This window comes from Anastrepha obliqua, chromosome 2, assembly GCF_027943255.1.
Source record: "Anastrepha obliqua isolate idAnaObli1 chromosome 2, idAnaObli1_1.0, whole genome shotgun sequence".
Lineage (NCBI taxonomy): Eukaryota > Metazoa > Arthropoda > Insecta > Diptera > Tephritidae > Anastrepha > Anastrepha obliqua.
The window spans coordinates 85,873,526-85,892,033 of record NC_072893.1 but is presented as its reverse complement, the minus strand read 5'-3'; the positions used below and the strand labels follow the sequence as shown (position 1 = coordinate 85,892,033).

The window sequence follows — 18,508 nt, the reverse complement described above, 5'->3', positions numbered from 1 at the left end:
TAATGTTGGGTCAAATTTAAAACGGGCGCAATCGGTCAATAATGGCATCCACCTTCTGTATAACGATTCTTGTCAGAAAGGGGGAAAATGATATGTCATCAACTGATCGGTCTCTGATAGATTCTTTCCCCTTTATTGTTATTGTATGATAGTAGCTCACAGATCCCTATTTAGAGCCATCAGCCATTATCATCAATCTCATTTAACGGTAGGTTCAGGAAGCAGGTTGTTTCGACACGGCGTGACCAAAGGAGGCGAGGTGTTCGATAAGTAGGTTTATGTGGGCATGTGAAGAGATGGTTAGTATGATTTGAGGTATCTTGGCGTGCAGAACATATGTTGACTATGTCGAGGTCAATTCTGGTTAGGTAGGAGTTTAACGCCAAAAAAAACACTTTTTTCATGAATTTATTGTAGCGAAACGGTTCAAGTCAGTTTATTAAAAGTTGTTGCATATTATAAAGTAACATTTCAAGAATATTTGATAAAATTTTAATGTAAAAATATTGCAAAATGAGCGAATGAGAGCACATTTACGTAGACGTCTTTTCAAAAATACATTTTGCAGTAGTCAGCATATCTCAGCGTAGAATCATCTGAAATCAAAAAAATCGAATAATTTAGTTAAAGTATGAGTTAAACTTCCCCCCAACGCTTATTTTGATGATTTATTTTCATTTTCAGCCATTTGGTAGTCGTTTGAAGTAAAAAGTGATTTTTGACGAAAAAATGCCGCCATTTTGTAGGTGTAAAACCCCCTTAATATAAAAAAACGTTGGGGGGAGGTTTTTTATATGTAAAATATGTGTGCAAAATTTCAAAAGGATCGATTGAGTAGTTTTCAAATGCCAATGACTACGCACTTTAAAAAAAAAAAGGTTCGAGAAAACCGCGTTTAAAGTTATGAAAACGTCAAGAAAATACTTTTTTCTCTCTACTTACGTCGTTTTTTTGGTCTGTCTAAACGAATTCCTTTACGTTGATCTTTTCTAGTTACTTTAGATAATCTCGGCATTTTAATAAAAATACTAAAGAAAAGTAACAGCGTCGCAACCGTTCAAGTCAGCGTCGCACGACAAACTGATGCTTCTCTCTGCTCCCTTTGAGATTTACAGTTGTTATATAGGGTAGGTATAATACATAGTTTGAAGCTTCAGCAGCTGTTATTGAATACAAAAGAATGTACTAGAAATATTTTTGGAGCAATAGACAGATACAAAAGTATACCTGAGTCCGCACGCAGGTATACGTTTGTAACGGACTACGCGCGCAACTGCTGCGTCTCGGCAGATGTTTGAGGGCTCGGCTTTATGCTCTATAACTTAAAAAGTTTTGCTCGGATTGACTTAAAATTTTAACGCGGTATTTTTGAAATGTTTTACTACAATAACATGCAAAAAAAAAATCGATTTTTATCCCTTACCCCCCCCTTAAAAAAATTATCGAAGGATTATTATTAAATATTACTATTAGATTATATAGACAATAGCAAACTTTCCAGAGTATTTTTATCATAACAACTATACATCTGCATCACATTTAAATTATTTATTACAGCCCTACTCGCCTGCATTAAAGCATTGGTTCTACAAGCGGCCGTCCGGTAATAACAAGTTCGTTTGGACACCATTTAGTCATTACGATTCTGGTTTGCTGGAATCCACCTTCTTCATGAGCGGTAAGTTTACCAAAAAATTCTTATATAAATAAGTAATGAAACTCATAACTTCCACTTGCAGACAATGCTCCGAATATTGTCGCTGTTGAAGGGGGTCGTTATGATGTCAATATAAAGGAACGCACTAAAACATCAGTCTACTGGGAGTGTACACCAATTGAGGTGAGGCGGTGTTCATGGTTCTATAAAGGCACCGATTCCAAAATGGTGCCCTATGAGGAGCCAATTGCCGATCTGCTCGAAAACGAGTACAAACAGGCAGTCGAGAGTGGAGAATGGCATAAGAAAATCGTACTCTCTATGAATGAACAAGTGACATTCCATGGACCAACTGTGATTGTACACTTCCAACAACAGCAATCCAGCGATGCCTGGGGAGGCACTTCAGTGAGTTTATTTTTGGAGTTATGATTGATCTGACAAAGTATAAATGTATTTACAATTGTTTAACGCAGCAAACGACAACACGGCCCCGCGTGGTTAAACGCGATCTTGAAGAATTCACTATTGAACAGGGTGAATCGGAACGGGTCGATCACTTATTGCTTATGGTACATGGCATTGGTGCGGCATGTGATTTAAAAATGCGCAGCGTTGATGAAGTTGGTTAGTGCAATTGCGAATACTCGAAATTAATAATTTTGTTAATGTCCAAAATTGCTTTACCCACTTTTACAAATATGTCTGTCTCATATACTTTTTTCCCCATGCTTTTTAGTTGACGATTTCCGCAACATTGCACAAGCTCTGGTGCAGTCACACTACAAAAATTCAACTGATATGGGCTTAGTAGGTCGCGTTGAAGTACTGCCAATTTCGTGGCACAGCCACTTACATTCCGAGGAGATGGGAATCGATGAAAAACTGCGTTCAATTACTTTGGAGTCAATACCGAAATTACGCAATTTCACCAACAACACATTGCTCGACGTGCTCTTCTACACCAGTCCAAAATATTGCCAGAAGATTATGAACACAGTAGCGGCATCGATGAATGAAGTGTATAATAAATACCGTGAACGTCATCCAGAATTCAGTGGCGGTGTTTCGGTGGCTGGGCATAGTTTGGGCTCGTTGATACTTTTTGATTTGCTTTGCCACCAAAAGGCACCGAAGGAAACTGAGGAGCAGAATTTAGTAAGTAGAAATGCTTATCCCTTTAATTGTGTCTTCTATCGTTCATACCATCTTCCAATATTGATAAATGAGAATTAATTGTAGGGAAACGAATAACGCAATTGAGATACAGTTTCTTTTTTCACCGTATTATCATTTGCACTCTTTTAACAGTTATTGTTGTTGTAACAGCATAAACATTCCCCATAAATATTTGGGGAATGCTAGTGGAGTGACAGCCATTGGCCGGATATAAATCCGGGTCGTACCGGTAACGTAGAACCGAATGTTGTGGGAACGACTATTTTAACACTAATTCTGCGCAGTTTTTTCTTGTCCGTGGGTTGACCTTTGTTTTAACCTAAAATGGAGCTTTTGGAAAAAGTTTTGTCATATCGTTGATTCGATTCGGCGCATACAAGATGTACGGTCCCTACTAAATTTAAAAAGTTCGTCAAATGGTTGTAGTTCTAATAAAAAGCTAATTTTTTCACTTTCTTTAGAAGGAGAAAAAAATAACTTGTGTCAAACGCTAACGGCACATTTTTTGTGTATTCTTTGAAAAATGCATCCTTATCTATTCATTATTTTTTGAATGGTCATGTCAAAAGCACTTTCGAGAAAACGTACTCAAAGATACAAGGATGCAAAATATGGGCTTGTTCGAGCCACGTAATAAAAGCGGCAGTATAAGCGTCGTTTGAGAAGTCTGTGCACAGTCAGAGTGATGGCACTACTGGCGCATATCTCGCACATCTCTTAGAAAAGCACACACTGAATTTCAGCCAGATCGGTATATTTCTTTGAGTTTGGCATTCGTTCGAATCGAAGAAGTCGGTTGATTTTCCTTTTCCATCACGACAAGGCACCAGCACAAGCCTCAGCTAGTTTCACATCCCCTATTCTCCAGACTTGGTTACCTCGGATCCCTCGGACAACTCTTTGTTCCCCATTTTGAATTAATGGCTGGCAGAAAAAAATAGTTTATGCACACGAGGAGGTGATTGCAGAAACGAATGGCTATTTTTCAGACTTGGACAAATCCTATTATTTTGAGGGGATTAACAAACTAGAAGAGCAGATGAGGCTTATAAGACTAAAAAGAGACTATGCCAGAAAATAAAAAAATGTCTACCCCAAACAAAGTAGGTTTTATATTTGCACAGACTTTTCAAACGACCTTGTATTGCAGCACTTACGAAGGTTTGCAACACTGTTGCAAATGCTTAGCTGATCCTTTTCCGATGCTTGACTCTTATTTGCATTGAATAGATAAATAAAAATATAAATATAAAATATGTATATAAATATTTTTCTTAATAATTTCAATATTAACGGTAATTTATTATTGAAAATGACAAAGAACAAAATGAAGCAATCGGACCAACAAAATTTTGTGATGCCGATTTAAAACACTTTAAGCGCAATAATAGCCAAATTTTTGACAGTTAAAAAGCTATGCTTTGGTCAAGGTTGCCAGAATTTCACATCGAACGTGATACTTGAAAAAATCATGCATTACAGCAGTTGTGACTGCAACTACAACAATCGCTACATTTCCAAAATCTTATAGATTCGAAAAAAGCAAAAACAAAATAGATTTTTTCAAACCTCATAGGTGGAAGATCCCCGGAAGAGTTAAAATATTGGAATTTTTTGTTTGCAGGAAAACCCCGATCAGCATGGCACAAGCCCTATGGAGACGAACAACGATGATTTGAGCGTCACCACCTATACTATGGGCCATGCCGGCACTGGTCAGCCCTTTATACATTATACGCAGCTGAATTTTCAACCGAAAAAATTCTTCGCACTGGGCTCGCCTATTGGTAAGTGCTTTCACTATTCACATTATCACATTCAAAAAATTATTTACGATTTGTTTTCTGCTAAGGTATGTTCGTGACGATACGCGGCATTGACAAGCTTGGTCTCGACTTTCGCTTACCCACTTGCGCCGGTTTTTACAATATATTCCATCCATTCGACCCCGTCGCCTATCGCATTGAGGCGCTAGTTAATCCTGATTTAAGTGGTGTACGACCAGTACTGATACCACACCACAAAGGACGGAAACGTATGCATTTGGAGTTGAAGGAGACAATGACGCGTGTGGGTGCTGATTTGAAGCAACGCTTCTTAGACACATTCAAGAATACGTTGGATAGCGTCAACTTTTTGGGTGGGTCGATACGAAACAGACGTGAAGCTGAGGAGAACATGACAAAGGAAGTGGATAAGGTATGGAGAGCGTAGTTTCGTAAAGTTTAACTAAGGCTGCAATTGTTTGCGCCATAGTCGTAACCATAACCATAGCCGCAACATAACAATATGTGTCGTTTAGTCATGTCATAACCATAAACAGCTGATATTGAAGTAGAATCAATGAAAACATTTGTCGAAACAAATATCGAAACAAATGTCAAGTATTTCACAGTTGTTTACGGTTGCGGGGAAAATCCAAAATTCAACAGATACATACGGCTACGGTTATGGCTATGGCGCTATGATGCGGCACCTTCGTTTGATCAGAACAGCTGATTGGCATAGTTACGGTTATGGCTAAGGTATGGCACCACTAATTGCAGCTTCCGTAGTTAGTTTGTGCTGCAGATATGTTTAGTATATTTACATGTCAGGACATATGTAAATGACTTTCGAATTACTAGGCTCTTACTCAAATTCAATGCACCCAATTTCTCTTTAGGTTTTAAGCATGCAAATAGAAGCAGAGAAACAATCACAACAACAGCAAACAACACAGTCGAGCTTACCCGATGACCAACAAGCTGGCTCCTCGCAAGTCAACACAGAAACACCCCGTACCCGTTCGGATTCTGTATCAACCGATTCCGATTTGGTTGAAATTGATTTTCCTCTTGGCAAATTAAACGATTCTAAACGTATTGATTATGTTCTCCAAGAAGCACCACTGGAATTTATCAACGAATACATATTCGCCTTGGGCGCTCATGTTTGCTATTGGTAAGTAGGTTCATCACACTTCTATATATCCACCACATATTTTTGCAATTATAAAAGAAAATATTTTAATACATAAATGCAATTGCAATACAGGGAATCCGAGGACACTATCCTCTTTGTAATGAAAGAGATTTACACAGGACTTGGTATTAGCCCGGATAGTCAAGTGCCGCAGCAGACGATGACCATAGAGCGACCCAGCTCACGAAACAGCAACACATTATCGCCGATAAATGAGAAACGTTGAACAAGTGTGCGCTGAAAAGCGGCTTGTCCTGTATTCATTTTATTGTGTGGAAATAATAAATCAAACATATTTCTTTCAAAGCGATTTTGACAATTTAAAATTAGGCTTCTTCGAATAAACATCATATCTAAGCTCTACCTTAGCACACAAGATTCTTTTTATCTTACATATTTATTTGTATAACTAGAAATACTTGTACCAAATGTGTATTGAGAAGCTACTACTGCACTCCGTCTGTTGTGTGATGTATATGAATTTAAGTAAACCAATGTAAGTGTTGTTATATAATTAAAAAAAAATCTGAAAATATTGACTAATAGATTACAAAAAATTTGAAATAACCGCTAATAATTTGTCTAACTTTTTCTAATTTTCTAACTTTATCATTTTATTATTACTAACATACACGTATTAATTCGTATTCATGCAAAATAAACCTTTGACTTTATAAAAAGATAAATATATAATAGTTGTTAAATGAAATAGAGCTGTTTCAATATTTGGTTCCCTAAAAGGGTTTTCGTTTCTCGCAATAACGTCACATTCATTTCACCTTCCACCAGAGCTGCCAAATTTTCATGTTATTGTCTCAAATTGTTGCACTCTGACGAGGTGAATGTGTGGCACTTTCTACCCTTTACAGAAAGTGAGCGTGAGTGTGGTTCAGCTGATTTTTGTGTACAAAGTTCGACCAAAACTTTTATTGTTACAAAAATATTTATCGATAAATCATTCGATTTCATTTACCCCATATAGGTATACACTTAGTGCCATAAGTGTCGGCTTATTTGAAAAAGGGAAAAAAACGAAAACAATTTTTAACTTTCTGAGGTTTATTTTTATTAAATTAAATGCATAATTCAAATTTAACACAATTAACAAATCAATAATAGATTTTATTTGAAACGCAACTATGAGAAACTCCAAAAGTCTACGCTCGTTTATAAAAAATGTAAAATATTCAAAGAACTCTCAACAAATCTGCACGTTATTAATGGGTTGCTGGACATTTCAAAACGCGCCTAAGTGTATTGCGCATATACATATATGTATATTAGGCCGGGTCGATTTGTGGGGAGGCAAAAAATCGCCCATTGCTCTGTGAAAATCATATTCTAGGGATCAAAATAAGAAACTTTGCCGAAGGAACCATACCTCTAAAACGAATTCTGATGTCCCCCAATTTGGGTCCCTTAAGGGGTCCCAGTGGCCTAGAGCTCAAAAATGTAGGGGTTTTCCAGGATTTTTTTTACAATAATACAAATGAAAAACAATATTTAAATTTTTTAGGCTTTTTATTTAACTTCTTTTACATACAAAAATGAAATTTGTTTTTTAATTTAAAAAATGACGCTGATATTGACGCTCCCGAAAAATTTTACCTGGACGATGTTGTCCATTTTGGCTCTTCTTTTTATGTGAAACACAAAAACCAAAAAAAATATTAATCAGTGTGACTGCAACTATGTCCCGTATTGGAATAAAAAAAAAAATCACAAAATGGCGCGGTTTTGAATTTGACACTTTGAAAATCGGATTTTTTTCAGTTTTAAATATAAAAAATACCAAATAATTGAAAAAATAATATGATTCTAGTACGGGCGATAGCCATTGATGTTGTGAACATCATATTAAAATTGCAGACGATTCGATTCAATAGTTTTTGTTTTTTGACAAATCCAGGCCGAAAAAAGTCATTTCGAGATATTGTATATGAGTTAAAAGTTTGAGATACAGCACCGCTCTCTACCTAGTTAATGGGCTGTAGAAGCTATAATATTGGGAATTTCCGTATACAAACTTCACAGTATGTTCTTAAGATACTATACTTTCGAAATATCGAAAAAAAAAAATCAATTTTTTTAAATTTCTAGATCACCTTAATTCTGAGATTTGGTTATTGTGAAAGTTTTGGATTTCAATGAAGCCTCTTCCACCTCTAGTCTTAATATTGTAAGTTTTGTGTGCGTGAATTGTGGTAACGTTTTATATAGTCGGTAAGTTATATCCTTGTTCTTTCCAGGTTATTTAACATCTGTATTTCTTTTTATTTCTTTAAATTATAAGTTGTTCTTTACATTTATTATTATTATTATTTTTTGTTGCTGTTTCTATTTTTTGGTTGTAGTTATTAATATTGTTATTGTTGCTTTTATTCTAATAACTCAAAACACGGCTTACTTCTGCTCTTCATCGACTGTTCTTTTTTTGGAAGGAGCCGTTGGTTTTATGAGTAGATTCAGTGTTGTCTCCGAAATTTACAGCTTTACCATTTTTACGCTGCTTTTGTACATAGAAATGATTTAGTTGTAATTTATTCTCATCGATAGCAGCTAATTCTGGCTGGGATAGACCGTTGATGATGTTGCCAATTAGACTAACCTATTCAATATTCTTCAATGATAATGATAAATTTAATTCGAATTTATTAACATACATCAATTTTGGTCCAATCCTTAGCCTTGCCAAAGGCGTCCTCCCGCATTGCTAATTTGACAAAGGCTTGCAATTGAGTTTCGGGACACGATTCAATACTGCCAATCCATTCGGCAGCGGCTCTGAGGTGGAAATTCATTTATTGCAAAAAAATAGAACATTCATTAAATGGAAGAAAATGTATAACACTGTCAACAAAAGACAAAAATAATACAATAATTTATTTATTTATTCATTCTTTCATCAATGAAAGTACAACTCATATAGATTACTAATACTGAAGCTTAAATATGGTAAACAATAGTGTATCTCACAGATTAGTCTCTCGTGAGTTCGAGAATATATCTAAATGATTGGATAATTGGTTAGACTGCCTTTTACAATGTGCAAGCGGTTCATTTCGACTAAAATTGGTTTTGTGATAAGGTAAATGGAACATATTGCTGAGACTAAGGTTACGAGTGGGACAATTAAAAAGTATTAGCTCCAGCAAGAAGTGGCATTTGATATGGTTCGTTACTGTGTCTCCTATAAATATTAGCGATGAAATTTTTCTCCGCATTTCTAAAGTTGGTAATGCCAACAAAAGACATTGGCTATGTTCAGAAACGCATTATAATGCGCTGCAAGTACTGCGCACTGGCAGCACTGTCAATGTGACAATTCATGCAACTGATAGATTTGTTGAAAAATTGCAAATAGATTTGTTGCATTTATGAACGCGCTGTGCAGTAAAATGGAATTGTTACTAAGCTTGGTCATGGACGATGTATATGAGGAAAAAACCGATAGTCTTTTATTAAATTTAAGAAAAAACCGTGTAAAGCTTAAAAGAAGGACATATCTTGTCAAAAGTTTAATATAAAAATGGAAAATACCCAAAAATAAGTCTTTTTTTGAAGCCATGATGTTGATTCTCTACCGGATGTATTGCTTCTTTTTTTTTATTCGCTTATATGTGATGAGTTAATTAGAAAATTTTCGCTGGGCGATGTTTCTATCTATTTTTAAATCTTTATTAACTTTTTTTACTTCATCTACGACCTTAGCCCAGATCACGCTCTTTTTCCTCCTTCCCGACGTGAACTCGTTCTCCATGCTCAGTCGGACTCTGAGCAGTAATTTTATCTCCGATGTACTAAAGTAATCACTAAAACCAAGAAAAGTATAATAAAATAAAGTTTAAATATCGTATTTTTCATCAATTTTTGTATTAAAAGCTAAAATAAATAATTAAATACCCACTTTTCATCAGACATTGTACTAGCGTATTTATTGGCAGTGTGAAAATTTTTGCTGCAAATAATGCACGACTTTTGATACAAAAATGACGTTTAAGAACGCGTTGCATTTGCAGTACTGCCATATTTGCATTTTTGAACGCACTGCTCACTCTGAAATGGTATGTTGCGCATTTGTATGCATTGTTGAACATACCTATCTACTTTTATATGCAGGCAAACTATAAGGCCAACGAAGTAAATGAATAGCACATCTAGTGAAAAGTTTCTGAGCCTTCTAAATTCTTAAAGTTGAGCCCATACAGAATGGATCCCAAATAATGCTGCAATATTCAAGGTTTGATCTCACTGGAGAAAAATACAATTTCTTCAGCGTAGAAATATCCTGGAACTCCTTATTACAAAGCCAAGCTTAGATCTAGACTAGGCAATCATAAAGTCTATATGTTGAGAAAACGACATTTTTGATGTAAATATGACCCTCAAGTCTTTCTTTTCATAAATTTTTGTGAGGGTACTGGGTAATCGAAATCAATCGTAACTTTGCATCTACTGAAGAACATGTGCTGGCATTTACCATCATTAAGAGGTAAGGAGTTATCATTGCACCAAGCTTCCAATCTTGCTAAGTCTTATGCAGTCAGTTACGTCCTCTATCCGACTGTAAATTTTCAGGTCAGCTGATGTCTCGAAAACGTCTGGAGTGTCATTAACAAATATTAAGAAAAATAATGGCCCGAGGCACATTCGAGGTGATTTTGATGGCATCAGATTTTATGTTATTTATACGAACGAATTGAGTTCTATCTGTTAGATAAGATGCAAGCCACTTAAGTAAGCTAGGATGAAGACTAATTGAACCCAGCTTTTTAAGTAGGATACTATGGCTGACGCTATCGAACGCTTTCGAAAAATCGGTGAATATGACATCGCATTATTGGCCTGTTTCAAATTGGTTTAAGATAAAATTTGGGAATAACCCTGAATTCGTAACAGTAATATATTATATAAAAAATCAACGCGATTTTTAAGTCTTTTTAAAATTGCGTAATATTAAACCAAAATTGAATAGGCTAAAAAACTGCAAAAATTTGATGAACATTTGTTAAATATTTTAAAATTTTGTGCACAGTTTGAAACTTTGAGTTATAAAGTTTTTGCTGTAGTATTATAATATTTTTTTAATAATAAATAAAGAAATAGCCGAATGGGTTGGTGCGTGATTACCATTCGGAATTCACAGAGAGGTCGTTGGTTCGAATCTCGGTGAAAGCTAAATTAATAAAAACATTTTTCTAATAGCGGTCAGCCCTCGGCAGGCAATGGCAAACCTCCGAGTGTATTTCTACCATGAAAAAGCTCCTCATAAAAATATCTGCCGTTCGGGGTCGGCTTGAAACTGTAGGTCCCTCCATTTGTGGAACAACATCAAGACGCATACCACAAATAGGAGGAGGAGCTCGGCCAAACACCTAACAGAAGTGTACGCGCCAATTATATATATATATAAGTAAAAATGAATAAATAGACGAAAAGATGGGTGTCAACAAAACCTCCTGAATAGTCAACATTTCTATACTTATATGTATAAATATGTATATGTTGTTGTCTACAACAAGATTCATAATACATATATTATATTATATGTAAAAGCTGATCAGATTAGAAGCACTTTTTCTAATATGGGTTTTTTGACAGATCACGCACGACAACTGTCAAACTAAATACATAATTTTTTTCATTATTCATGGACATTTCATCATGGAAAGCCTTACGCCTCAACAACGTTTACAAATCATAAAATTGTACTCAGGAAATGAACGCTCTGTGAGACCCATTTTTGGCTAAATAGCTGAAGCAAAATTGCCGTATTTGGGCTGAGGAGCAACCCAAAGCCATTACATACATGTATTGAAAACAACCGTAGGTGCGGCCTATGGGCTGGAGGAATCATTGGCTCTTATTTCTTCAAAGACGAACTAGCGCCAATGTAACTGTGAATGGCGAACGCTATGACGCCAGGATAAATAAATTTTTGATGCCGGAAATTGAAGCATGTGGTTCAACTAAGACGACGCTACTTCCATACAGCCCGTGAAACAATGGATTTACTGTGTCGTAATTTCGGTAAACAATATATCTTTCGTCTCGGACCAGTGTCATTGGCCTCCAAGATCATGTGGTATCACACCTTTGGAATTTTATTTGTGGGGTATGTAAAGTCTAAATGCTTTGTGTAGAAACCAGCTTCGATTGAGGCATTGGAAGCCAAAATTACTAAAGTTATTCACGAGGCACCGACCGAAGTACTCCAGCGATAACAGACATATCTTAAGATACAATAGGAAGCAATAAAAGCAATATGTAGAATCCATAAATATGGTCTCTGGCACGAAGGCGGAACTTCAGGATACAGAGAAATCTTTAAGTTGCTATCTGAGCAGTATCCACTGTTTTTGGCACCTAAAGACGACCTGATACCCACAGATTCCTTTGGAAGGAAATTTGATGTCAGATTTCCATTGCGTGATATTTTCTTTACCGATAGGTCTAAGAATGAAATAAAGTCGGGAGCCGGATGGTACTTAAACGATAGTATTAAGTATCACTATTCTATGGGGAAAATGACAACTGTTTTCCAAACGGAAATTTTTGCCATCCTGAAAGTAGCCAAATGAATAATCGAGAGGAGATGGAGCGGGGAACAGATTGGAGTTTTCAGTGATAGTCAGGCAGCACAGACGGCCCTGGAGAAAGCGAAGCAAACCTCAAAGATTATCCAAGAATGTAAAAAGAAGCTTAATTCTGTCGCAAGACAGAACAGGTTTGTACTTGCATTGGTTCTAGGACACTCCGGTGTTCAAAGAAACAAAATTGCCGATGAATTGGCCAACCGTGGATCAGCTGTTCAGCCACATGGGCCAGAGCCAATAAGACGAATCAGTTCCGCAGGAATCATGAATTGGATTAGCTATAAGTGTTTTGGGAAAAGTCCGAACAGAAAACTGTCAAACTTTCTACTAAAGCTTGGAAGGAAAGACCTTCGGTTAATGATCGGTATTATTAGAGGACACAATCCATAGGGTCAGCATATGACTACCATTAGAATCATTGAGGACCCGATGCGTCTGTCTTGCTTGGAGGAGGCGGATTGCACTGAGCTCTTTCTCTGTGAGTGCCTTACCTTTGCTAGAGCAAGGCTACGAGTTTTGTGCTCCGATGTCGTGAGAATAAGTAGTATTCGTTCTCTAAAATTGGAGGCTATATACAGATTTGTCAAAGAATTCTCACAGGACTAAGTACCTTTGCCTCTGTCTATATTCTTTACTATCTCTTTCTCTGATACTTTTCTCGTTTCCTCCTTGACTATCTACCCTCTTTCCAGAGCTCTAAATACAATGAGCCTTTTAGCCTGAGTGTTTTAGGAGCCACTAAATATCTTGGTACTCCTTGGCTCGACCTATTCAAATTTTTTTTTCTCCAGCGAGACATTCCAAATTGGATGGTCGAATTACGGCTCAGTTGCGGCCAACATTTGGAAAGGACTATCTTTAAAAAATAAATATCATGAATGGTTCTACACAAAAAAAAAAAAAATAAAAATTAGCCAAAAAATTTGAACTTTCGTTGTTTTATTTCAATTTAAAACCCGATACCTATAAATTGATCATCCTTTACTATGTAAGGGGCAGAATGTTGGGGGATCGGACGCATATAAAAAAGTATCAAAGCCACAAAAAGTACATGTTTTTGAGGAAATGGGCGAAAACCAAAGAAAATAATTATGGAAGGTAAGAAATTTTTCCCGCAACGCACGGAGTATATTGTCCAATATTGAAAAAATGCATTAACAGTTTTCTGTGATATGTAATTTTTCGTGATTTATATGTGAAATTACTTAGGTTATTGACGCCCATTCGTTGGCAATATGCGGGGCTGCTATTATTTTGATCGTCACTTTATGTGTAGATGTGCATGCATAGTGGAAGTCGGAAATTCAAAAAAGTTTAAAAATTTGGCAAACTATATTATTTTACTCTCTACTTACTTAAAAGCGTCCGCATGTATGTTCTCAATATCGCTTTCATTCAAATGGCATATAATTTCACCCATCGATATGAGATCATATTCCGAATATGTTTCCGGTTCCTTGCCCAGCCACTCGTTACGCACTTTGCTGGCAATCAATTTCATTTGTGCATCGGTAAATCCATTACTCATATTGCTACTCAACCCTTGCACACCACCAAACGCCTCCACTATCTCCACGCGTGACATGCTAATGTTATGTAACTCCTCGACAGTGATGGCTTTAAGCACCAAACGAATTTTGCCATAGACCTCTGGCGGCACATTTTCTACACCATCAAAAGCCTTGGAAATGAGAAATTCAACAAAAATGAGTTTTTTATGGTTTTTTCGTTGTGTTCAGAAATATATTACAATTTTTATAAGACGCCAAACATTCTCACTGGTATTAGCCGATATGTCCTCACTGTTGGCCACACCTAAACAGGGTTCCAAACTCTCCCAATCAGTATTGGTAATTTCTTTATCTTCCAGCAACACTTGACAATCGTAAGCTTGGACTGTGCGGGAGTGCATACAGCTAAGAAAAATCACAAGCGCGAGCAATTGCGGTTGGTCGAACTGCATTTTCTTTTTATCGCACTGAGTGTGTGACGGTTTGTGCTTAAATACAAGTAGTTGCTTTAAAAAGTTTTCTTGTATTCTTGCTTGTGTATATTTATGTATGTGCGTGTATTATATGGGCCACGCCAATTAAAAATTCTTGATTGACTGATGTGTGCAATTTGAAGAGTTCATAGGTGCAGTATATCAGACTGATAGAGAAAATTAAAAATGGAGAAATTTTTTCGTGGCAGGCTTGCCATTAGCTACCGAGGGTCGACCGCTGATAGAGAAACCCTTCCCGAGGTTTGTAACCCGAGCACTATCGAATGGTAGCTTCGCAGTTGAAAAATCGTATCTCAGGCATACAGCGCGTATACGTAACACTACTCTTAAGGTAATTTCAAATTTTGCAACTTAAAATTAATCAATTTTAAAACCCTGCGATATGGGAAATTTTACCACATATTGTGGCCAAAATTTGAAAGGTTCAAATATCAACTTAAAACTTAGTCCAGCATTAATCCAGCAAGGTTAGTTGTGATAAGTTAGGCACGCAAAATTGGACTTGTCACGCTTATACCTTCTATAGGTCTGTGGCATAGAGGTGAATACAATTTGTTTTGAATAATTTATGAGCAAATTTGTTGAGCAAAAAATTGAGATATACAATAATTGAACTTTTATACGTATTGCCATTGTCAAGCCTTAAGTGTTCAATTCTGTTTATAACTACACGCTGAATTTATTGTTGCATGGTTGTTGTTGTTGTAGTAGTTCATTAAGCCTAGCCAGTGCGGTATAGTCACCAATAGTCATCGTTCAATGCATGTTTTTTCGACGGGTTGGACCCAGAGGAAAAGGGCCGACTCTGAATAAGGTCTGATGATGCAGCTGAAGCTCTTCGTCTGTATTGTTTCATTCTAGTCAAAATCGTCAACTTCATCCTTCAATATATGGAAATGTTGAATCGGTGGCGGTGATTACTCTAACAATTCGCGATGAGTTTTGTTCAATGTTATTAAAAAAAAAAATATTGAAGATGTCCCATTTTTAGAGTTTTTCGGAAGCTATAGGTTACCTATCCTACCCTCTCTTGAGCCTAAGTCTACGGTTAAGTAAGTAAAGATGGATACTTATAGCTATCGAAGTTCAGGTAATGGTGGATATGGAACTTACAACCAGACCGTTAAATTCATTCTTTTCGGAGATTCTTGGCGAACATTTTTTGTCAAACAGAGTAAAGAAAGTCTATAGGTCGTAAGTTACAGGGAGTGGCAACCAAAAAACTCGCATGCCCGAATCTGTCCACACTGAATTGCATCTTATGAAGCCTTGAGCATATAAGGCAACTCTGATTGCAGGAAAATTTTTGGTATATTCAATGATGTCTGAGAATGAATAATTGGCACAACATTGACAGAATATGCTTGGAAAAGGCGGAGTTTGTTGATTTCTGAAAAAAAAAATTTTAATGTAGTATTTTTCAGCATTATTTATTACATCTTCTGTAGTTTAGTAACATTAACAATATTAGTTGGTAGTATTTCTTATAACCTTTAGTTAATTTTACTAGTACAATATTTTTAACATTTTACCTAAATTTATTTATATATTGGACTATGAAAAGGTATTCTCTTAAGTGTAGTTATAAACTTTAATTAGCCTAGGAGTAATATTATAAATAAAAATATAATAAAAATAAACAAGCAAATATAAGAGCACAAATAAAGCACGCGTCTTTCACACTAATGCACAACCATTAATCAATTTGATCTAAAATTGATATTTACAGTGTAAACACGCGGGGTCATCCAGAGACATCGAACATTTAGACCCTTCAATTAAGCAGACCCTTCCATTTGGGGAACAACATCAAGACTCAAGCCAAAAATACGAGGATGAGATCGGCCAAACCACAAAAAAGGATGTAGATATTTGTTATAATTACGTACCGCCAGCATTTCATGGCGTTTTCATGAGCAGGAGGAATTATTTTATCAGAAGTGGCGCTAAAATGAGCGGTGAACAGAGGCGTACAAATAAGTTTTAAAAAATGTATGATGATTTTCTTATTACAATTTATTTGTTTGCTATTTAATTTTTATAATTTTTTCTGAATTTTATTATGAAAAACCTGCGCGTTTTTTGAGCCACTTCAAAATTGTATTTTATTAGTAAAATTAAATGGGCTATAAACTGCATACACTGAAAAGTTCTAAAAATTGTAATTAAAAAGTTTGAAATTTTGGTGAAAATTATTATTAAAATGTACATATATACGAGGGGGATTCAATAAGTACCCGTGTTAGAAATGAAGAAATATTTGTTTTATTTTTCAACATAGTCCCCTTTTAGAATGATACCCTTCTCCCAACGCTCCGACTATTTTTTTAACCCCTCCAAAAAATAGGATTTGTCGAACTTCTCAGCGATGACTCCCTCGTTTTAACTAATTTTTTTCGGGAGCCATTTCTTCATGTTAGGGAACAAAAAAAAGTCGCAGGGAGCCAGATCGTGTGAATACGGGGGGTGCGGCAGCAATTCATAACACAATTCATGCAGTTTGGCGGCGATGAATGTGCTCGTGCGTTATCGCATGGTGAAAAGCACCTTCCTTTTTACCAAATGCGGCCGTGGCTCCTTCAATTTTTTGTAAAAGTGGTCTAATAACTCACTGCAGTATTGTCCAGTGATCGTTCTTTCTTTTTCCATGAGGATGACGCCGTTCGCTGGGACTGTCTTCGCCTTCGTTGGAGCAGATGCACCGGGAGAAATCCATTGTTTTGATTGTTGCTTAGTTTCTGGTGTGTAATGATGAATCCAGGTTTTATCAACGGTGACAACTCGATGCAAAAATTCCTTCGGATATCGCTTAAATTGCTCCAAACACTGCTTCGAAATTAACAGCTAACACCAACTTTACTCAGGAACACCCTCTGTCATCAAACACGAGTACTTATCGAACTGCCCTGGTACTTATTCTCCAGCTTATTACAATTTATTTGTTTGCTATTTAATTTTTGCATTTTTTTCAGAATTTTATTATGAAAAACCTACGCGTTTTTTGAGCCAATTCAAAATTGTATTTTATTACTAAAATTAAATGGGCTATAAACTGCATACACTGAAAAGTTCTAAAAATTGTGATTAAAAAGTCTGAAATTTTTATGAAAATTTGTTGAATTTTTTTAAATTGCAAACATTTTGGAACTCGGATTTATCTGGCTTTTCCAGTGAAATGAGCTACTTATATTTTTCTTAAAAAATAGATTAAAATTATATAAGAAATAAATAAATTGTCAAAATTTTTCAATAATCCCTTGTGCTATAGGTATTATTATTATTACTATTATTAGGCTACTGCGCACTGTGATGTGTTGCGCAAAGCCTACTGAGATAACCTATACTTTAAGGGTTTGTAAAATTTCCAACACATTCTGTGGTTTATTGTTTCATAAAAATAAATAAATAAATAATTGGCGCGTACACTTTTGTTAAGTGGTTGACCGAGCTCCTTCTCCTGTTTGTGGCGTGCGTCTTGATGTTGTTCCACAAATGGAAGGACCTACATTTTTAAGCGGACTCTGAACGACAAATATTTTTTTAAGAGGAGCTTTTTCATGGCAGAAATACACTCGGAGGTTTCCCACTGCCTATCAAGGGGGCGACCGCTATTAGAAAAAAAACTTTTTCTATCGTTGTTGCTGTTTCATGCACGGAGATTTGAACCTACGCAGTCCCGAATGATAGTCACGCACCTACCCCATTGGCTACGACTTCCGCATGCTTCATAGTTGATATAAATTCTTGGCAATATCACCCATGTGGTGTAGCTTTCTTCTGCATGGTGTCGGATATTAACAAAGAATGTGTGCTAAATTTTCAGTGTTAGAATCGACAGACGATGGTCTCAGAGAGACTAATTTTGTTTAAGTTCATATCTCATGTAAAGTAACCAGTAAAAAGTCTTAAGTATACTCTGTTGAGTGGAAGTAGCTTATCAGAAATTCCTCTGTTCGGCGTTAGAAATTGTTTCTCTTCTCGCTATAGTTATTTACCCACTGTACATATACTCGTATACAATTGGCGATGGGGCAATACTCATAGATTTGGCATTGCCTACCGAGCCATTAGAAAATCGTTTTTCAATATTTTGTATTTTCATGAGCT

At 36.1% G+C, this 18,508-nt stretch overlaps 2 protein-coding genes across 5 annotated transcripts in view; one reads left to right on the top strand and one right to left on the bottom strand.

The window, feature by feature from the left end:
• Nucleotides 1-6,461, top strand: part of LOC129237343 (mucin-2) — a 104,645-nt gene extending 98,184 nt beyond the window's left edge. For all 4 annotated transcript variants that reach the window (XM_054872022.1, XM_054872025.1, XM_054872024.1 and 1 more), the window contains 8 exons: nucleotides 1,558-1,678; nucleotides 1,740-2,065; nucleotides 2,134-2,284; nucleotides 2,397-2,815; nucleotides 4,461-4,623; nucleotides 4,689-5,035; nucleotides 5,502-5,779; nucleotides 5,873-6,461. In XM_054872022.1, the coding sequence (XP_054727997.1) occupies nucleotides 1,558-1,678; nucleotides 1,740-2,065; nucleotides 2,134-2,284; nucleotides 2,397-2,815; nucleotides 4,461-4,623; nucleotides 4,689-5,035; nucleotides 5,502-5,779; nucleotides 5,873-6,026 (1,959 nt within the window). In that variant the 3' untranslated portion in view covers nucleotides 6,027-6,461. The remainder of the gene's footprint in view (nucleotides 1-1,557; nucleotides 1,679-1,739; nucleotides 2,066-2,133; nucleotides 2,285-2,396; nucleotides 2,816-4,460; nucleotides 4,624-4,688; nucleotides 5,036-5,501; nucleotides 5,780-5,872) is intronic.
• Nucleotides 6,462-8,216: 1,755 nt separating this feature from the next.
• LOC129238239 (uncharacterized) lies at nucleotides 8,217-14,359 on the bottom strand. The gene is made up of 4 exons (XM_054873280.1): nucleotides 14,147-14,359; nucleotides 13,752-14,077; nucleotides 8,464-8,584; nucleotides 8,217-8,408 (listed from the first exon to the last, which is right to left on the bottom strand). The coding sequence occupies exons 1-4, from the start codon at nucleotides 14,357-14,359 to the stop codon at nucleotides 8,217-8,219; spliced, it is 852 nt and encodes a 283-aa protein (XP_054729255.1).
• Between the last annotated feature and the right edge of the window lie 4,149 nt (nucleotides 14,360-18,508).